The 15,933-nt window shown below is 42.2% G+C and overlaps 1 protein-coding gene and 1 pseudogene across 1 annotated transcript; one reads left to right on the top strand and one right to left on the bottom strand.

The window, feature by feature from the left end:
* Nucleotides 1-9,021: 9,021 nt before the first annotated feature.
* On the bottom strand, nucleotides 9,022-9,742 carry LOC143845564 (protein VACUOLELESS GAMETOPHYTES-like; annotated as a pseudogene).
* Nucleotides 9,743-12,198: 2,456 nt separating this feature from the next.
* LOC143891911 (uncharacterized) lies at nucleotides 12,199-14,665 on the top strand. Its single transcript, XM_077396407.1, has 4 exons — nucleotides 12,199-13,487; nucleotides 13,570-14,012; nucleotides 14,102-14,548; nucleotides 14,642-14,665. Exons 1-4 carry the CDS (start codon nucleotides 12,509-12,511, stop codon nucleotides 14,663-14,665), a joined length of 1,893 nt encoding a protein of 630 aa, XP_077252522.1. The 5' UTR covers nucleotides 12,199-12,508.
* The last annotated feature ends 1,268 nt before the right edge of the window (nucleotides 14,666-15,933 follow it).

Genomic DNA, 15,933 nt, shown 5'->3' with positions numbered 1-15,933 from the left:
GATAGTTGTTTAAATAAAAAGGACAAGATTAATTAGTGCAGTTATCAAAACATGATAGTTTCAATATCAATACTTTAATATTTACTTTTCTTGCTTTTGTGTGTTTATCTCTTTTATGTATATCTTTTTCCCCGTGTATTCTATTTTGTTGACAATTATAATTATAAATTTTGATTATATCCCTCTCAAGGGAGCTTTGATCTATGCTTTATTTGTTTGGATGGAATAGTTTAACAACTCTATAATATTCATTGTTTATGCTAGATGATTCTATTAATTAGGGAATTTGTTCGGTTAGTGTTTCTATGTTGACGGAACAGAGTTGAGATTAGACATACATTTAAAATTTTGTCCACAGTATGAGCCAATAACTAAGTCCAGGTTATGACAAAATGCCCAAGAGATGACATCGGATCACTCCCCTTTGGCCTTTAAACCCCCCCTTCAAATCTTCAAATAGTAAATGCAGGTGACGCAAAGTTGAGACCAATTTTCAGTCCAGAGTGAGGAATTGTTCAAATCAATGTTCAGCAAATGATTCTACATGATGTATTAGTCAAACCGTGCTAGTCAAAATCTATGTAATGAGCTTAATCATATATAAACTTTCATTGTTTTCATCAACATATGTAGTTTCAACAATAATTTCCATTAGAACACAGGTTTGTACATGTTTTTGATAGATTTACTTTTGAGATTGCAACTGCACTTTTGTGGCTCATCATATCTGATGCTTTTTCTGTACCGTACATTTCAAAAATTGTATAAGTTCCTTACTTGTCTTTGTTGCTTAAAGATTATAATTAAATTCATATGCAGTCGATCGGAATAGTTCATTAAGATGTCGCACGTGCACCTTTTTACTAGTATATATAAAGCGAGAATAATGGGTTAAGTTCTTTCGCTCTTTTTGCATTAATTCCTTCTGTGTCCTGTACATCTCTGCATTAATTCCCCATGTATTTCCTTTCTTTGCTGTGTGTGTTTTTGGTCATTTCTGCCTCTCCGATGCCTCTGCAGATGCTTCCAAAACCAAACTGGTGACCTGTCATTCTTCCCTGTCCTATAATTTCTTTTCTTTGAACCCCTTCTGTGTCCCATATGTCTTTTAGATAAGTACCCATTACAACCATTTTTGGAAAGGTCCCTTTGCCATTTCATTCGCCCTGCAAATACTTCCAAAACAAAATAGATGTGTTGTCCTTCTTCCCACTCCTAAAATCATTACGACCTCCACCTGTATCCCACTGCCTTTCCACCCTTGCCATAGACATCCAAATACAGTGGAAAAATTAATCCAGGTATATTTTCGTTCAGATTCAACTCATACTTTGGAGATTTTGGTTTAGATTATTTGTCTTGATTATAAAAAAAAAACAAAAAACTAATTCTGATTCCAATTTTTTACAAATTTTTGAGGATGGATTGAGACCAAAACTGATTATTGGGCTCAATAATCTTTAACATTCTAAAGCAAAATCTTGCTTTCATGACGAACATTGGGACGATTCGTCCCCAACGTTTCTTTCTTTCTGCCCTGCCCAATTCTCTTTTTGCTTATACTATTTTTACTAATACTATTGATATTTCCACCCACTTCTTTTCGTACCTTCCATCATTCTCTATGAAAATCAAATATTCATCAAAAAACATCTAAGCCAAAGACCTTGAATGATAATATGTCTTGAGCATTTGTTATTTTGGTCGTAAGTGCACGGGTGCTGATGTTGACAGTAAATATTAATCAAATAAGGTAACCATCTATTCTTAGTGGGTTTCTCACATAAATTGCCACTAAAAACATCAAAAAAGTGAGAGAAAAATCAAAACTAAAAAACCTAAAAGGTAATGAGACAGGGATATACTCTGATTTGAGTGACTTGGATAAACATATTCTTACCTTTTGCATTTATCACGGAGGCCTAAGTGCTGCTTTCAAATAAATTTCAGTGGTTTAGCCTAATTACTTAATGATTGCAAAGTCCTTAGGTAGAGGTAGTTAATTTTTTCTCCTGGCAAATTGGTGCTTTCAGAAGTTCATATAGTTACAATCTCAGCCTTTTTAATGTTCTTTTTTAAATTTCACATATAGTTACAATCGTCTCCAGTCAATATCTAAGGGTAATGGTAACCCAGGTGTTTACATGTTGGTGATGTTTGTTAGTATTAGTTGCACACAGCCACAGATTTTGAAATTTTTTCATTCTCTGGTCACTGATTATACTATATTGTAATCAATATGGCCATTCCATTCTTCTTCTCTAGCTACAACATGTAAGCTTCTGTTTACTACTTATATATTGAACAATGTAACATGAATTGTGGTTTCACACTCAAACATTCTTGAAATCTCAGTATAGTTATAAATTAAAATTTGTACAGCTCTATGCTTCTATTTCCTATAAGAAAATAATAATAGGTCCTTGTATTTTTATAAATCGGTAGGTTCCCTTTCTTCCTTAAATATTATTAAATTCATATACAATCGAAATAGTTCATTAAGACACCGCACGTGCACTGCACGCGCCATTTTACTAGCTAGTACAATAATAATATGTGTTTCTATCGTTCAATGTAGGCCCTGGACCCCGCCTATAAGAATATTTTTAGGGAAATGAAATGAACACTCCAATGTTTTGATATCACCCTCTACTAGCTTGTCTTTTAGCATTTAAAAGCCTGTCAACATGTTATTACAGTTCCCAAAAAGATCCCACAAGCCAATTAAATACTAAAAGACAAGCAAGGAGAGCGTGAATATCAAATCATTGAAGTGCTGATATCATTTCCCTATTTTTTATTGTCCAAAAATGCATTTAATTGGATATCATAATATTCCTATTGGTGTCATCTTTGGGCCAATGGAGATCCATCATAGAGCCTATAGATGGGCGGTCTAGATCAAACAAGAGTGGGGCCTACTATTATGTAACAGTGGACGTCTTTCATTGTTATTACAATGAACTCGTGCCAATTGAAGCGTGAATGTAAAAGTAAATTATAAGGACATGTTATTTCGTCAATATATCACATATGAAAATCAAAAGTTTCTTCGGGGAGGAAGAAATTGAAAACTTCTAATTCGGGCCTAGTCACCCCAGACAGAGCAAGACGATCCTCAACGAAAACGATCCTCCACTTCGTTCGCCGACCTCCTAACATGCTGATAATTAATGAACCAAATGGCCTTCGACCCTAACTGAGATCTCATCAAACAATGTAGAAAATCTTCTTCACAGGTAAGGAGAACCACCTTCCAACCATCTAATGACATTTAGGGAGTCTCCTTCCACTATAAAATTATCCATATCTCCGGCACCAATCTAACACCTTGAAGAATGGCTCTCACTTCTGCTTCATTTGAATCATAAATACCTATTGGTCCTGAGGAAGCCCATTTTGTAATGTTATTTTCATCTCTTAGAAGGCCCTACATCCGAAGGTCCATGGTTTTCCAAACTAGACCCATCAACGTTTACTTTAGCCACCCCAACTCAGGGGGTCCACCTGGGGGCAACAACTTCACTTTTCTTGCTAATACAAATTTCTTTCCAACCTCTTTAGATATCAGAGGCCGAATAGAAGGATAACTCAGGGAGCACTTTTGCCGAAGAAACCACTGAATAAGTTATTCTTATAAGGACATTTTATGCCCCTAGAGATCTTCATGTAGAGGTCCATGTGGTCCTACTTAGTTTTAACCCAGCAGCAGCCAAAAGGGAGACCCAAGCAGTTATATGGTGTTCGCATGTAGGTGCCCCATGTTACTGAAAAAAAAACGTTGCCTAATCTCGTTCGGATATCGAAACTTTCACTAGTTGAGCCCTAAAAATCATCTCCATAGAATGATCCTAACCCTATGACTTTCAGACGGAAACATATAGAAATCCTTACTGATTGGAGGATTGGGATCATCCTATTGAGATGATTTATAGGGTACAACCATGTTTTTGTTGGGCCCAACAAATGAATGGTTTGGATATTTAAACAATACGTGCCGGGTATATTTCTTAAATTAAATACACCCATCTTTGTGGAGGCAATCTATAAAAACTAGGGCTGCAACTCGAGCCGGGTTTTACCCGACCCGCATCGACCCAACCCGAAAATACCCTGGGTTGGGTTCAGGTTTCATGGGTTTCGGGTCGAGCCGGGTTTAGCATTCAAAAGCCCGCATGAATCTTGGGTCGAGCCGGGTTTGAAGGGGCCCGACCCGACCCGACCCGAGTTACATAAGTTATAGTATGTACATTTTTTTCTATTGTTAGTTAAAAGTTAAAAGTGAAAACCCACGCACCCACTGTTACTGTATGTGAGTGTAATTTCTGCTTCTATGAGTCGAGTTGATTCAAGTGTTTGATTCAGCATTGTTTGATTGTAATTACAACATTGTTTGATTACAGCATTGTTTGATTCAAGTGTAGTGTGAGTGTAATTACATCATTGTTTGATTCAAGTGTAATGTGAGTGTAATTTCTGCTTCTATGAGTTGAGTTGCCTTGCCAAACAAGAATTTTCCTTAAAAAATTGCGTCAACGTGAAAAAACCCGACCCGACCCGAACCGACCCGAGATTTATCATGGGAAGGGCCGGGTTTGGGAATCGTGGGTTTTCCGAAAAAAAACCCGACCCGACCCGACCCGACCCGAGATATTTCTCGGGTAGGGTTGGGTTCTCCAAAGCCCGACCCGAGTTGCAGCCCTAATAAAAACTCAAGGGCCGGTGAACCATTATATTGTCTAAAATGAGAGATTTTAGAGCAAAACTTGGCTCAGGAATGTGGGGGTGTGGAAATATCAATTCCATTCCATGCTTACTTTTTATTTTCAGAAGTAATTGATATTTCCACACCCCTTGCTATTAGAATAAGCAAGGGGTCTCAGGAAAGTTCCTCAGACCCCGACCTGAGCCAAGTTTCGTTCGAGATTTTATATCGTGCTCTATAGATAGGAGGGTTAGGATCATTCTACGGAGATGGTTTACTAGGTACAGTCAATCTATGTTGTGGGCCTGTGGCACAACAGATGACCAGTTTGTGTTATTCCATGAAGTGAGCCCCACTATGTTTTTTTGAATTATACTGGACTTTAGGCCAACACACCATATAAAATCTCCTAAAATGAAGACCCCATATTTTATTGATATTTATGAAGTCCCGTTGCAAAAGTCTTTTACTATTTTCTTTTTCCTTCGACGGTTATCTCATTATGAAAAGGGAGAAATTATCATTTAGCAGGCTCTTTTGTTTTTATAAGAGTAGGAAAATTGGGGAGAAAACCCAATATAATTTGGGTGCCCTTTGCACATACAAGTAGATACTATGGAAAACATGTGCTTAACTAACTATAACTACATGTGTTTGAATTTCAAAATAGATTACTAAATAACTTCCAATCCTACCACTACCATGATCCAACGGTCAGATCTGATCCAATACATTCTAACAGTTTTTAACCCGTTTCTTATGCGAAGGATTTAAAGGATCTGATTGTCACGTACACTGTAGCCGGCTGTCCCATGTAAAGAAAAGGGGCGCATTTATCACCCCCGCCCTTTGTTATTCATTGTTGTATATGTTTCAAATTTTGTTTGGGAGAAGGGTGATCACAGTAGTTGATCTTGCCGTACGGCTATCTAATTTCTGTGAGCTTTTTGTTTAACGAAATTTGGGTCTGCTGATTTTGGCTGATCTTTTACTACCTCGGGAATGATCGGCTGCCTTGAAACATGTATGTCCTGGTTTGTTTGTTTTTATATCTTTGCTCGATTTTGGCTGATCTTAAACTGTTTGATCGTGTGATCAGTGAGAAAATGAATTTCCTCTTTGTTTTTTGCTCTTTTCGTTTAATTTGATCCGTTTCGGAACAATTGCTCCCAAGACGAGCAACTGTAATGGAATTACGGAGTGATTTAAGGTCGGATTTTAGGGAAAGAGCAGCTTGAATTTGATTCCTCGTGAAAATCTAGGGAATGTTGGTCGCCGCAATGGGTCAATGATACCGTTGTCCGCTCAATGACTTGCAAAGTGATGGGTTATAAAAAGTTAGTAGCTTTCAACGTTCAAGTTCATTTATCAAATGGGCATATTACAGAGCTACTAATTTTTTGTTATGTCATCTACAATGACGAACCACACTTCTATTGGTCATGTCTATGATGACCCATTGCATGACATATTCAACTAAATAAGGGTTGTGACAACAATTGCATGCACTCCAATTTAGCATGATGGAATAAACTCTAATCTTGTGATAGATCAAACACGAAAATAATTTCTCTTTGTTGTTCATTCATGAATTGGAGCCAAAATAAAGTTGAGTAGATATAAGAATGCCTATTTTCTACCTCAACGAGGAGAAACTCCAATTTATTTTCTCTTCTCAGATGTTGCAAAGGTAAGAGTAAGAGACATCTTCAACGTCTTAAAAAAAGAGAAAATTATCACTCAATGAGTAATTTTTTCCAGTGTTGATTTCTAATCATTTTCACTTCTTTTCGAAGAAATTTTACATGGCAAGAATTCCCTAAAGACTTGAGATATTGGAGGAAACTGAAAAAACTCAGAGACCTAGACTTGCATTTCCATCTGTAAGCATATGTGTATCAATACAAATTAATAATCTCATATATGATTTTAATAATTTATTTCATTGCAAAAGAAAATTTAAAAATATTAAATAAAGAAAGAAAATAGTTGATAAAAATATTTTTTTATTCAAGTATGACCTCGAAGATTCAATTGAACAAACTAGTCGAAATACAAATTACAACCAAAGAAATAGGATTAAACAAATTGGAAGGCAATGATCTCAATAATATTTTTTGTTGAATGATAGCCGATATCTTAACAAAGCTATCAATCTATTGTTTTAGAGCAGCCAAAAAATCAACACCAGCCACCTTTTTAATAGTTGTTTTCTTACTGTAAATCAACATTATTCACCATCCCTACAATCGTTCTTGCTGTAAAATGGGGCCCAACCCATGCTATTGTGTAAAAGAAGATTCACCATAAGTTGCTAAAAAATTCCTTTTTCTCTTCCTTTTTTGATTAATTGCCATTGATTCCCAATCCAATTTACCAATTTTCGAAGCCAATCTGCAACAGAACCAATTTTCTAGTATATGCGCCGTACTTTCGGTGACAGAACTCACAGACTTTCTGAGTTTCTACAAATATGAATAAACCTTTTCCTCTCTCCCATAGTACGCACTAACCCTCAAAAGAGCAACAATATGTGTCTCCTCTAGCATGATACCCATTGAATCCATGTGCTCTTCAACAGAGTAAGCCTTATCGGCCTCCATATTCCAACAAAAAGCAAGCAGTGGTATGGAACATGTATTCAAAGATGGAGATAAATTGTAAAGCAAGCTCACGTCCTTTCAAAATTCTGAATGCAAAGTGACCACCAGTACGCATAGCAGCAATCATCACCAATGGTCTCATGTCTCTTTCAGTTGGACTGAAATCACTATCCAGCATGTGCTTAAAAATTCCGAAAGCAATTCGTAGAATGTCTCTTCTTAGTGATTCATCTATCGGTTTGGCCTGCGGATTACAAATACAAGTGGAATGATGGGGATTTCTTCAGAAACGGAGTCTTGATATAAGAAAAACGCGGCAGGAAAGTCTTTCATAACCTCGCAACTGGTGAAGAGCCACTCTCGCCCCATAACCCTATAATGCATGTTATGATGCTTCAAAACCCCTAAGAACCAGAACTAGAAACTCTGTCCAATGATAATCAAAACCCCTGAAAACAAGAAACCCACTGTCAGATTCTTCTGGTTTCCAAGAATGAAAACCTCTTTCATGGAACCCAAACCCTTAAACAAGAAGCCCTACCAATGATCTTTCTTTGTCAAATCAAATGAATGCTGTGCAAACAGATTTAGAGGGAGGGAGGGAGAGAGAGAGAGTGAGAAACAGAAAAAAATACCTTAAAGTATCTGAATCTCTTCTTTCAGTCTCAATTGTCGCAAGATGCTGACATATAGAAGAAGAAATCTTGGAAAACCTTAATATCAAAGATGAAAAATCTTCTATGTTTAGGGCGATTCTGAGTATAGAAGCCTAAAACGCTTGAGCTCCAATGTGCAGGTATTTAATAAGGAGAGATTACGACAAGGAGAGTGAGTGGGGAAATCTTGGAAAACCCTAATATCAAAGATGAAAAACCTTCTGCGTTTAGGGCGATTATGAGTATAGAAGCCTGAAGGCGCTAATGTACGGGATTTAAAAAGGAGAAATTACGAGAAGGAGGTGTGCGGTTGGAATGTCCCTGAAGACGCTAATGTCAGCAGAGGGACCAGAGATGAAGAAGCGGGAGTTAGCTCGGGCGCAAGCAAGATGGACATCAGTTATGATGATTCTGATGATTATAGGAACTGACTTTAAGTTTTCGAGCAAGATGAACATTAGTTGATTTGGTGGAACTGCATGAGGTGGCCTACATGATCTTGGTCCCATCCCTCTTTGATGCATCATGACCAAAAGATCAGTTTTGTATTCAGTTTTGTAATGGATACAGTTTTGTATACAGTTTTGTACATGTGACATAGCATGGAGTATAGAGCCTACCACTGTAATGGATACATTGAATGGAGTATAGATCCCACCACTGTAATAGACACACTTCTGTACACGTAACATGCAAGTAATATAGAGCCACATACTTTGTTTTCCTTTTCTCTTTATTTATTTTTATCATCATTTTATATAGCCGACCCCAACTAGTTTGGGACAAAGGCTTAGTTGAGTTGAGAAAGAGTAGTGTCATTATTGAACTAAAAGGAGTAGAGAGATGTCATTTCTTTATATCTCAAGACAATCCTAGCCATTCAATCAGTGACCTTAAAGTATCTGAAAGCCCATTTACCATGAATGGTTAAGTTTGTCTAATTGGTGCAACATTTAAGTAATGGCTCTTTCTTTTTAGGACACTGATTGAATTCTCTATCAAATAACATCAGCACTGTAATAGTTTTTTTTTTTTTTTTTGTGGTAAGTATTCTCTACTACTTTGATTTGAACCCTCCAACCACTGCAGCAATGATAGCCGTAAGATCTCCAAGAATGGCCGAGACGATAACACGAACTGCACCCCCAGCAATCTGACAACACTTATATACTGTCCTTCCTCTCATTCTTTGATGATTTTCCAACGTCCCTTTAAGGCTTGGAATTTTGGTCTGAATCTCCCTCACCTTGTTCTTGTCCACGTTTAGATACATAGCTTGCCAGCTCTCCACCATCAATTCCTTCACACAAGCCACATGAAGGTTGTAGTTCTTGCACTCTGATCTGTAAGACCAATCCCACCCTTTAACCCCACATTGAAGACAAGGGCTAGAGAGCTTTATACGGAGGTAGAGGTTTCGTTCTCCATCGTCTAGGATTTGTGGGAGGTTTGCATAACAAGGGTGGAGGTCAAAACCACAACGCGGGCAATGATATACAAACCCTAGACCATCTTTTCTACATGCATCACATATTCTCATGGCAGAGCCTGGTGTCTTGTAATAAAAGCCAAAGTCACATTTATTATAAAAGGGGTGTGTGATGGTGGGAGGTGCTAAGGCATGCTTTGTGAAGGTCGAATTCGCATTCCTCACATTTGTATTCGAGGCCTATTCCATCCTCCTTGCACCCATCACACCTGAATGGGGTTTCAGTGTATTCCAGCTTGAGCTTGTGTTTTGGATGGCATGGATGAAAAATCCCCTTGTCTAGCTTCATGGGTTTTGTTTAGGATGGAGGGTTTTTGTCTGTTGATTTCGTTTTGAGATTGGGTTTAAATGGAGGTGAGCGATTTGGGATGTTGGGTCTCTTTTTAAATAGTGAAAGTTGTTTTCTAGCAATTCCTTAAAGCATCTGCTTTGCTTATTAGTTACAAGTAGGGGTGGACATGGTTCCGGTTCGAACCGAGGAACCGAACCGAACCGGCACATATGGTTCGGTTCGGTTTGGTTCCATATTTATATGGTTCGGTTTCGGTTCTGATATCCTGGAACCGATGGAGATTCGGTTCGGTTCTGGGTTTGGGATCCCAGAACCGAAAACCGAACAGAGAACCGACCCTCATCTTAAAACCCAATGCCTCATCGCTTGATAAAATCACCCCACCCCCTTTTAATTCACCCCTCTTTAACGTGTTGCTTTGCCTTTAAAATTTTAATTCACCCTCCAAATTTGTGCTTGATTATTCCAATTTGTGCATGTGTGTAGGTCATATATAATTTTTGCATTGCCCAAATTTGTGCAAATTTGTGCCTGATTATTCCAAATTCGTTCATGTTAATCTTTGTAGTTCATATATAAACAGGATCGAACCGATTATAAATACGATTAGGCAAAATATCTACATTTGGTGAAGGTTGGGTAAACCCAGAACCGAACCAATTATATATGGTTCTGGTTCGGTTCGGTTCCAAACATATCTGGTTCGGTTCTGGTTCCAATTTCAGGAAACCGATTATATATGGTTCGGTTCTGGGTATACCCCAGAACCGAACCGAACCGAACCATGTCCACCCCTAGTTACAAGGAGAGAATAACTTGACCAATGTGGGTGAAATAAACAAGGTGAGAGGAGGGTTGAGTGATGGATCAAGAAAGCATTTCGAGATTCTGTGCCAAAGCTTAGTGTTTTGTTTGTAGTGGGGGAGATCTAATTGATTATTGTTAGACCAAAAATCGGTAACAGGTACAGCAGTGGCGTAAGAGCTGAGAGCGAGCGACAAGGGAGGTTGAGTATGAGTCCTGCGGTGAGTGTTTAGTCCTGCACAAGGCAAGCGAGGTCAGAAGACCAGACCGGGTTTTACTCCGGACAGGCCCTTCGACACTCAAGTCAGTATGAGCAGGAGTGAAGGGGAGATGTCTTAAGAGTTTAGGGAGAGAAGGGATTTTCGCATTACCCATTAGTCTGAGCTTTAGTCCCCTATTTATAGGGAAAATCTGTTGAGGTGTCCAGGACAGGTGGCGGCCTGTGAGAGGCTGGATTTCACCTACTCTGAACAGGTGGCAGCCTGTGAGAGGCTGAGTCTCACCTACTCTGGGACAGGTGGCGGCCTGTGAGAGGCTGGGTCTCACCTACTTTGGGACAGGTGGCAGCCTGTGAGAGGCTGGATCTCACCAACTCTGAACAGGTGGCAGCCTGTGAGAGGCTGAGTCTCACCTACTTTGGGACAGGTGGCAGCCTGTGAGAGGCTGGTGTTTTCACACCCCATCAGTTGCCCCCCAGTTTTCCAAGTCATTGAAGGACTTGGGAAAGTGTGATCACTCGTTTTTCTGGATGGGGAGACGTTGTTCGGGGGTGAATCGAAGAATTTAGCACGGAGTCCGGAGTTCGCAGTCCGGATTTAGGAGTTCGGAGTTCGCAGTCCGGCGTCCGGAGTACGGCTTCAACCGGACTGGCTCCTGGCGCAACACAGAGTCAAATATCCAGTCCGGAGTTCGCAGTCCGGAGTCCGGAGTTGGGAGTTCGCAGTCCGGAGTACAGCTTCAACCGGACTGGCTCCTGGCGCAACACAGAGTCAAATATCCAGTCCGGAGTTCGCAGTCCGGAGTCCGGAGTTGGGAGTTCGCAGTCCGGAGTACAGCTTCAACCGGACTGGCTCCTGGCGCAACACAGAGTCAAATATCCAGTCCGGAGTTCGCAGTCCGGAGTCCGGAGTTGGGAGTTCGCAGTCCGGAGTACGGCTTCAACCGGACTGGCTCCTGGCGCAACACAGAGTCAAATATCCAGTCCGGAGTTCGCAGTCCGGAGTCCGGAGTTGGGAGTTCGCAGTCCGGAGTACGGCTTCAACCGGACTGGCTCCTGGCGCAACACAGAGTCAAATATCCAGTCCGGAGTTCGCAGTCCGGAGTCCGGAGTTGGGAGTTCGCAGTCCGGAGTACGGCTTCAACCGGACTGATTTTTGTCGTCTTGTGAGAACGCGTTATATCCAGTACGGTTTTTTCCGGACTGAATTTTGTCTTCTAGCAGCCAGTTCGGTGCGAACCGGACTGATTTTTGTCGTCTTGTGAGAACGCGTTATATCCAGTACGGTTTTTTCCGGACTGAATGCCGAGTGCGGAGTGCGGAGTGCGGAGTGCGGAGTGCGGAGGGCGGAGTGCGGAGTGCGGAGTGCGGAGATCCATCTTTGGGACGTGAATGTTTACGCGCGTGCTTGATCGTATTGATGGTGGGAGAATGTGTCCGTCATAAATAGGGGACACGTGGCGCAATCCGGGTGGCCTCGAGATGCGTGCATCGCATTTATTACCCCACCGCCTCTGAAAAACTATATAAGGAGGTTTACCCCCCTTCACTTTTTACTTTTTACCTTTCATCTTTTTCCTCTTCTTGCTCTGGGAGTTTCCACTTCTCAGTTCGCAGCTCGCAGTCCACAGATTGCAGATCGCAGTTCGCAGTTCGTAGTCGCAGTTCGTAGCTCGCAGTCGCGTTCCAAGATCTGTTAAGGGCTCCACTCACCGGTATTCCTCTCAGCCCTTCCTTTTACTATGTCTGGTAGTACTTCCAATTCCGAGTCCGGTACGGGGTCCTCCACTAGCAGTATTTCGGAGTTTAGGATGCCTCAGGAGCCTTTTTTGGCTAGTCCGTCTGATAGGATAGACCTTGTAGATAGTGACGATGGAGGGGATAGGGATGAAGTGATCTTAGATCTGAATGCCACTCCTCCCTTGACTGGCAGTCTCCCGCAAGCAGGAGGGAGTGTTGAGAGCGACGTTAATGAAGCGTCCACAACATTCCGTCCTGGCCGGGCGGTGGAGGTGATCGCTAGAGCGCGGATGGATGCCGATCCAAAATACAACTTGCGAGCTCTAGTCGAGGAGAACTACCTCACCAGGTCTATGCTGGGAGATATCAGGGATAAATACTGCGTGCCCCCGAGATTTGAACTGAGGGCAGCTATAGAGGGAGACAGAGCCTGCAACGAGAGCCAGGATCTCTGTATTTATGAGGAGTCACTGAGGGCAGGACTCCGATTTCCGTTGCACCCCTTTTTCTCAGCGGTGCTACGTTACTACGGACTAGCCCCGGCCCAGGTAGCTCCGAACTCATGGAGATTATTAGTTGGGTTTTTATACCTCGTCCACGGTCGGTTAGAGAGGAGTGTGACTTTGTCACTGTTCCGTGCTTGTGCACACCTGAAGAAGCATAAAGAAGGGGGCTGGATCTACATTAGCCAGCGCCCTGAACGGAAGATAATCACTGGCATTCCTTCGTCGATTCACTCGTGGAAGAATAGATTCTTCTATGTTGTGGATCAGGAGGCCAGTGAGCCCTGGTCCGTCCCTCTAGTGTGGGACACTCCAGATACCTCAAAACTGAGTCGAAAGCCGCTCCTCGAAGGTGAGGACAGGATAACATTCGCCTTGATGCGGAAGGAGATCGAGCAATCGGGCCTCATCCGTTGTAAGGAGTTTTCTGAAGAGGCGATTCTGGTCGGGCTGGGCGTGAGTGCCGCGACTCCAGGACGTATGTAGCTAGACTTGTCTATGCAATCTGTTTATTTTTTATATACTTGCTTCTGACCGTTGGCTGCTCATTTGTCATGCAGAGATGAAGAAACAATCAACCGTCGAGAAAATCAGGCAGGGAGCTCAGCCGCGGGCACAAGAAGGTGCTCAACAGGCGCAGCAGGAGCGCCAGAAGAGAAAAGCGACTGTGCTGGGGAGTCCGGCCCCGTCACAGGGCATTCCTCCCCCATCCCAGAAGCCCAAGACTAAGGTGAAGCTAATAGGCCCATTTGCTCAGGGCGGTGGCTCTTCTAAGTCCGGTGGTGCTTCTACCGGAGCCGGTTCTGGGGCTCGCCCTCCTGCGGGGATTAGTGAGCAAGTCTTTCGACCCAATTGGGCCGTTCTGAAGGATGACACTGCCTTAGGCGAGAGCCGGGTAGCAGCAGAGCTTATGAGCAAGTGTTTGCTGCAGAAGGACAAGCAACAGGTCCTTTACGAGCCGCCAGCTACAGGAGAGGAGGCTGTGTTGTCCTCCGCTTACCAGGTAAGGAAGTAGTGCTTCGATTTGCTAACTTTCTGCCCATTTCTTCCTTTCACCATACTGATGCCTGTTTCTTTCTGTTCTTTCTTCAGATCTTGCTATACTATAATGACCTCAAGGAGAAGAGTAAGAGCTTCTCCCAAGCCATTACTTCATCTGAAGAGGTGAACGGAAAGTTGGCCGTTGAGGTGCAGGAGCTTCAAACGAGCATCGGGCGAATAGAGGAGGAGAGGAAGTTGTTAAAAGAAGATCTGGCCGCAGAGAAGAGGAAACTGGCCAAGGCTGCTGAAGCCATGGAGGCTCAAAGAGGAAGGGCCACTGACAGACAGGAGAAGGCAGTAAAAGAGGCCACAGAGGCAAAGGAGGCTGAACTTTTCAGCCTGTCGAGCGAGGCTTACAGTCTTGGATACTACGACTGCCTCCAGGAGCTCCAGGCCTGCAATCCAAATCTGTTAATGCAGAACATGACTCTCCCTGCCAGGCCGAAGATTACTGATGAGGAGCCAGATACTCCTGCTGATACTCCTGCTGACACTCCTGCTGACATCACCTCTCTTCCAGATGCTTAGATTTTTTTTTTTTTTTTTTTTTTGTTTTGACCTCTTTTTGTAATGGTCCTTGAGACCCTACAGCTTTTACCAGCATGTTTAAAGTGAATTTTGTAATGGCCCTCGAGGCCCCACATATTCTGATCAATGAAATTTGTCTGTCTCTGATACTTCTCAGCTGAGTGATTTGCTTGACTTTGTCTTTTTATTTTGATAACCTGTGAGTGAGGCCGTTGATGGTCGAATTGCGACGAACTGGTCTTTTAACAAGTACCCAAGTTTTGTGAACTGGGTTTCCATTGAGTACCCAAGTTTTGTGAACTGGGTTTCCAATGCGTACCCAAGTTTAAGAACTGGGTTTCCAGTGCGTACCCAAGTTTAAGAACTGGGTTTCCAGTGCGTACCCAAGTTTTGTGAACTGGGTTTCCAGTGCGTACCCAAGTTTAAGAACTGGGTTTCCAATGAGTACCCAAGTTTTGTGAACTGGGTTTCCAGTGCGTACCCAAGTTTAAGAACTGGGTTTCCAGTGCGTACCCAAGTTTAAGAACTGGGTTTCCAGTGCGTACCCAAGTTTAAGAACTGGGTTTCCAATGAGTACCCAAGTTTTGTGAACTGGGTTTCCAGTGCGTACCCAAGTTTAAGAACTGGGTTTCCAGTGCGTACCCAAGTTTAAGAACTGGGTTTCCAGTGAGTACCCAAGTTTTGTGAACTTGGTTTCCAGATATAAAAATGACACTGAATTTGCAAGAAGATTATTTATTCATAACAACAAATATACAAATATACAACTTTACAAGATCACCTTTTCACGCCGGATAATTCGACTACTGATAATATTTCCTGAGGTTTTTGGAGTTCCATGCATGAGGTAATAGGTGCTCCTCCAGTGTCTCTAGCCTGTAGCTTCCTGGCCGGATAACTTCCTTCACTCGATAGGGTCCCTCCCAAGTTGGGGAAAGTTTCCCTACTTTCGTCGGCTGGGAGACGGCTGCCTTTCTTAGGACCAGATCCCCTGTCCTGAATTCTCTGGGGCGGATTTTGGAGTCGTGATAATTCGACACCTTCTGCTTATAAGCGGCGACCCGGATTCGAGATTCCTCCCGGATTTCTTCTAGTAAGTCGAGGTTGGCGCGGAGTCCGTCGCTGTTCAGTTGCTCATGGAAACTGATGACTCTGGGAGATGGGGTGCCTATATCAACAGGTATCACGGCTTCAGTTCCAAAAGAGAGGTTGAATGGTGATTCACCAGTCGTCGTGCGAGGAGTGGTGCGGTAAGCCCACAGAACATGGTAGAGCTCATCTGCCCATCGGCCAGCCTTTTCATCCAGCCTTTTCTTTATCCCTTGAAGCAAGATCCTATTGGTTACTTCCGTTTG

The sequence above is a fragment of the Tasmannia lanceolata genome, unplaced genomic scaffold (genome assembly GCF_043159265.1).
Source record: "Tasmannia lanceolata isolate RefF3 unplaced genomic scaffold, GAP_Taslan_0.1 ptg000015l, whole genome shotgun sequence".
NCBI lineage: Eukaryota > Viridiplantae > Streptophyta > Magnoliopsida > Canellales > Winteraceae > Tasmannia > Tasmannia lanceolata.
The sequence above is the reverse complement of the archived record's forward strand: the minus strand, read 5'-3'. Positions and strand labels throughout refer to the sequence as shown.

Coding starts and splice junctions, on each gene's coding strand:
- LOC143891911 (XM_077396407.1), top strand. CDS start 12,509: ATGTCTGGTAGTACTTCCAATTCCGAGTCCGGTACGGGGTCCTCCACT. Junction 14,013..14,101: donor TGTTGTCCTCCGCTTACCAG/GTAAGGAAGTAG, acceptor TTCTTTCTTCAG/ATCTTGCTATACTATAATGA. Junction 14,549..14,641: donor ATACTCCTGCTGACACTCCT/GCTGACATCACC, acceptor GAGACCCTACAG/CTTTTACCAGCATGTTTAAA.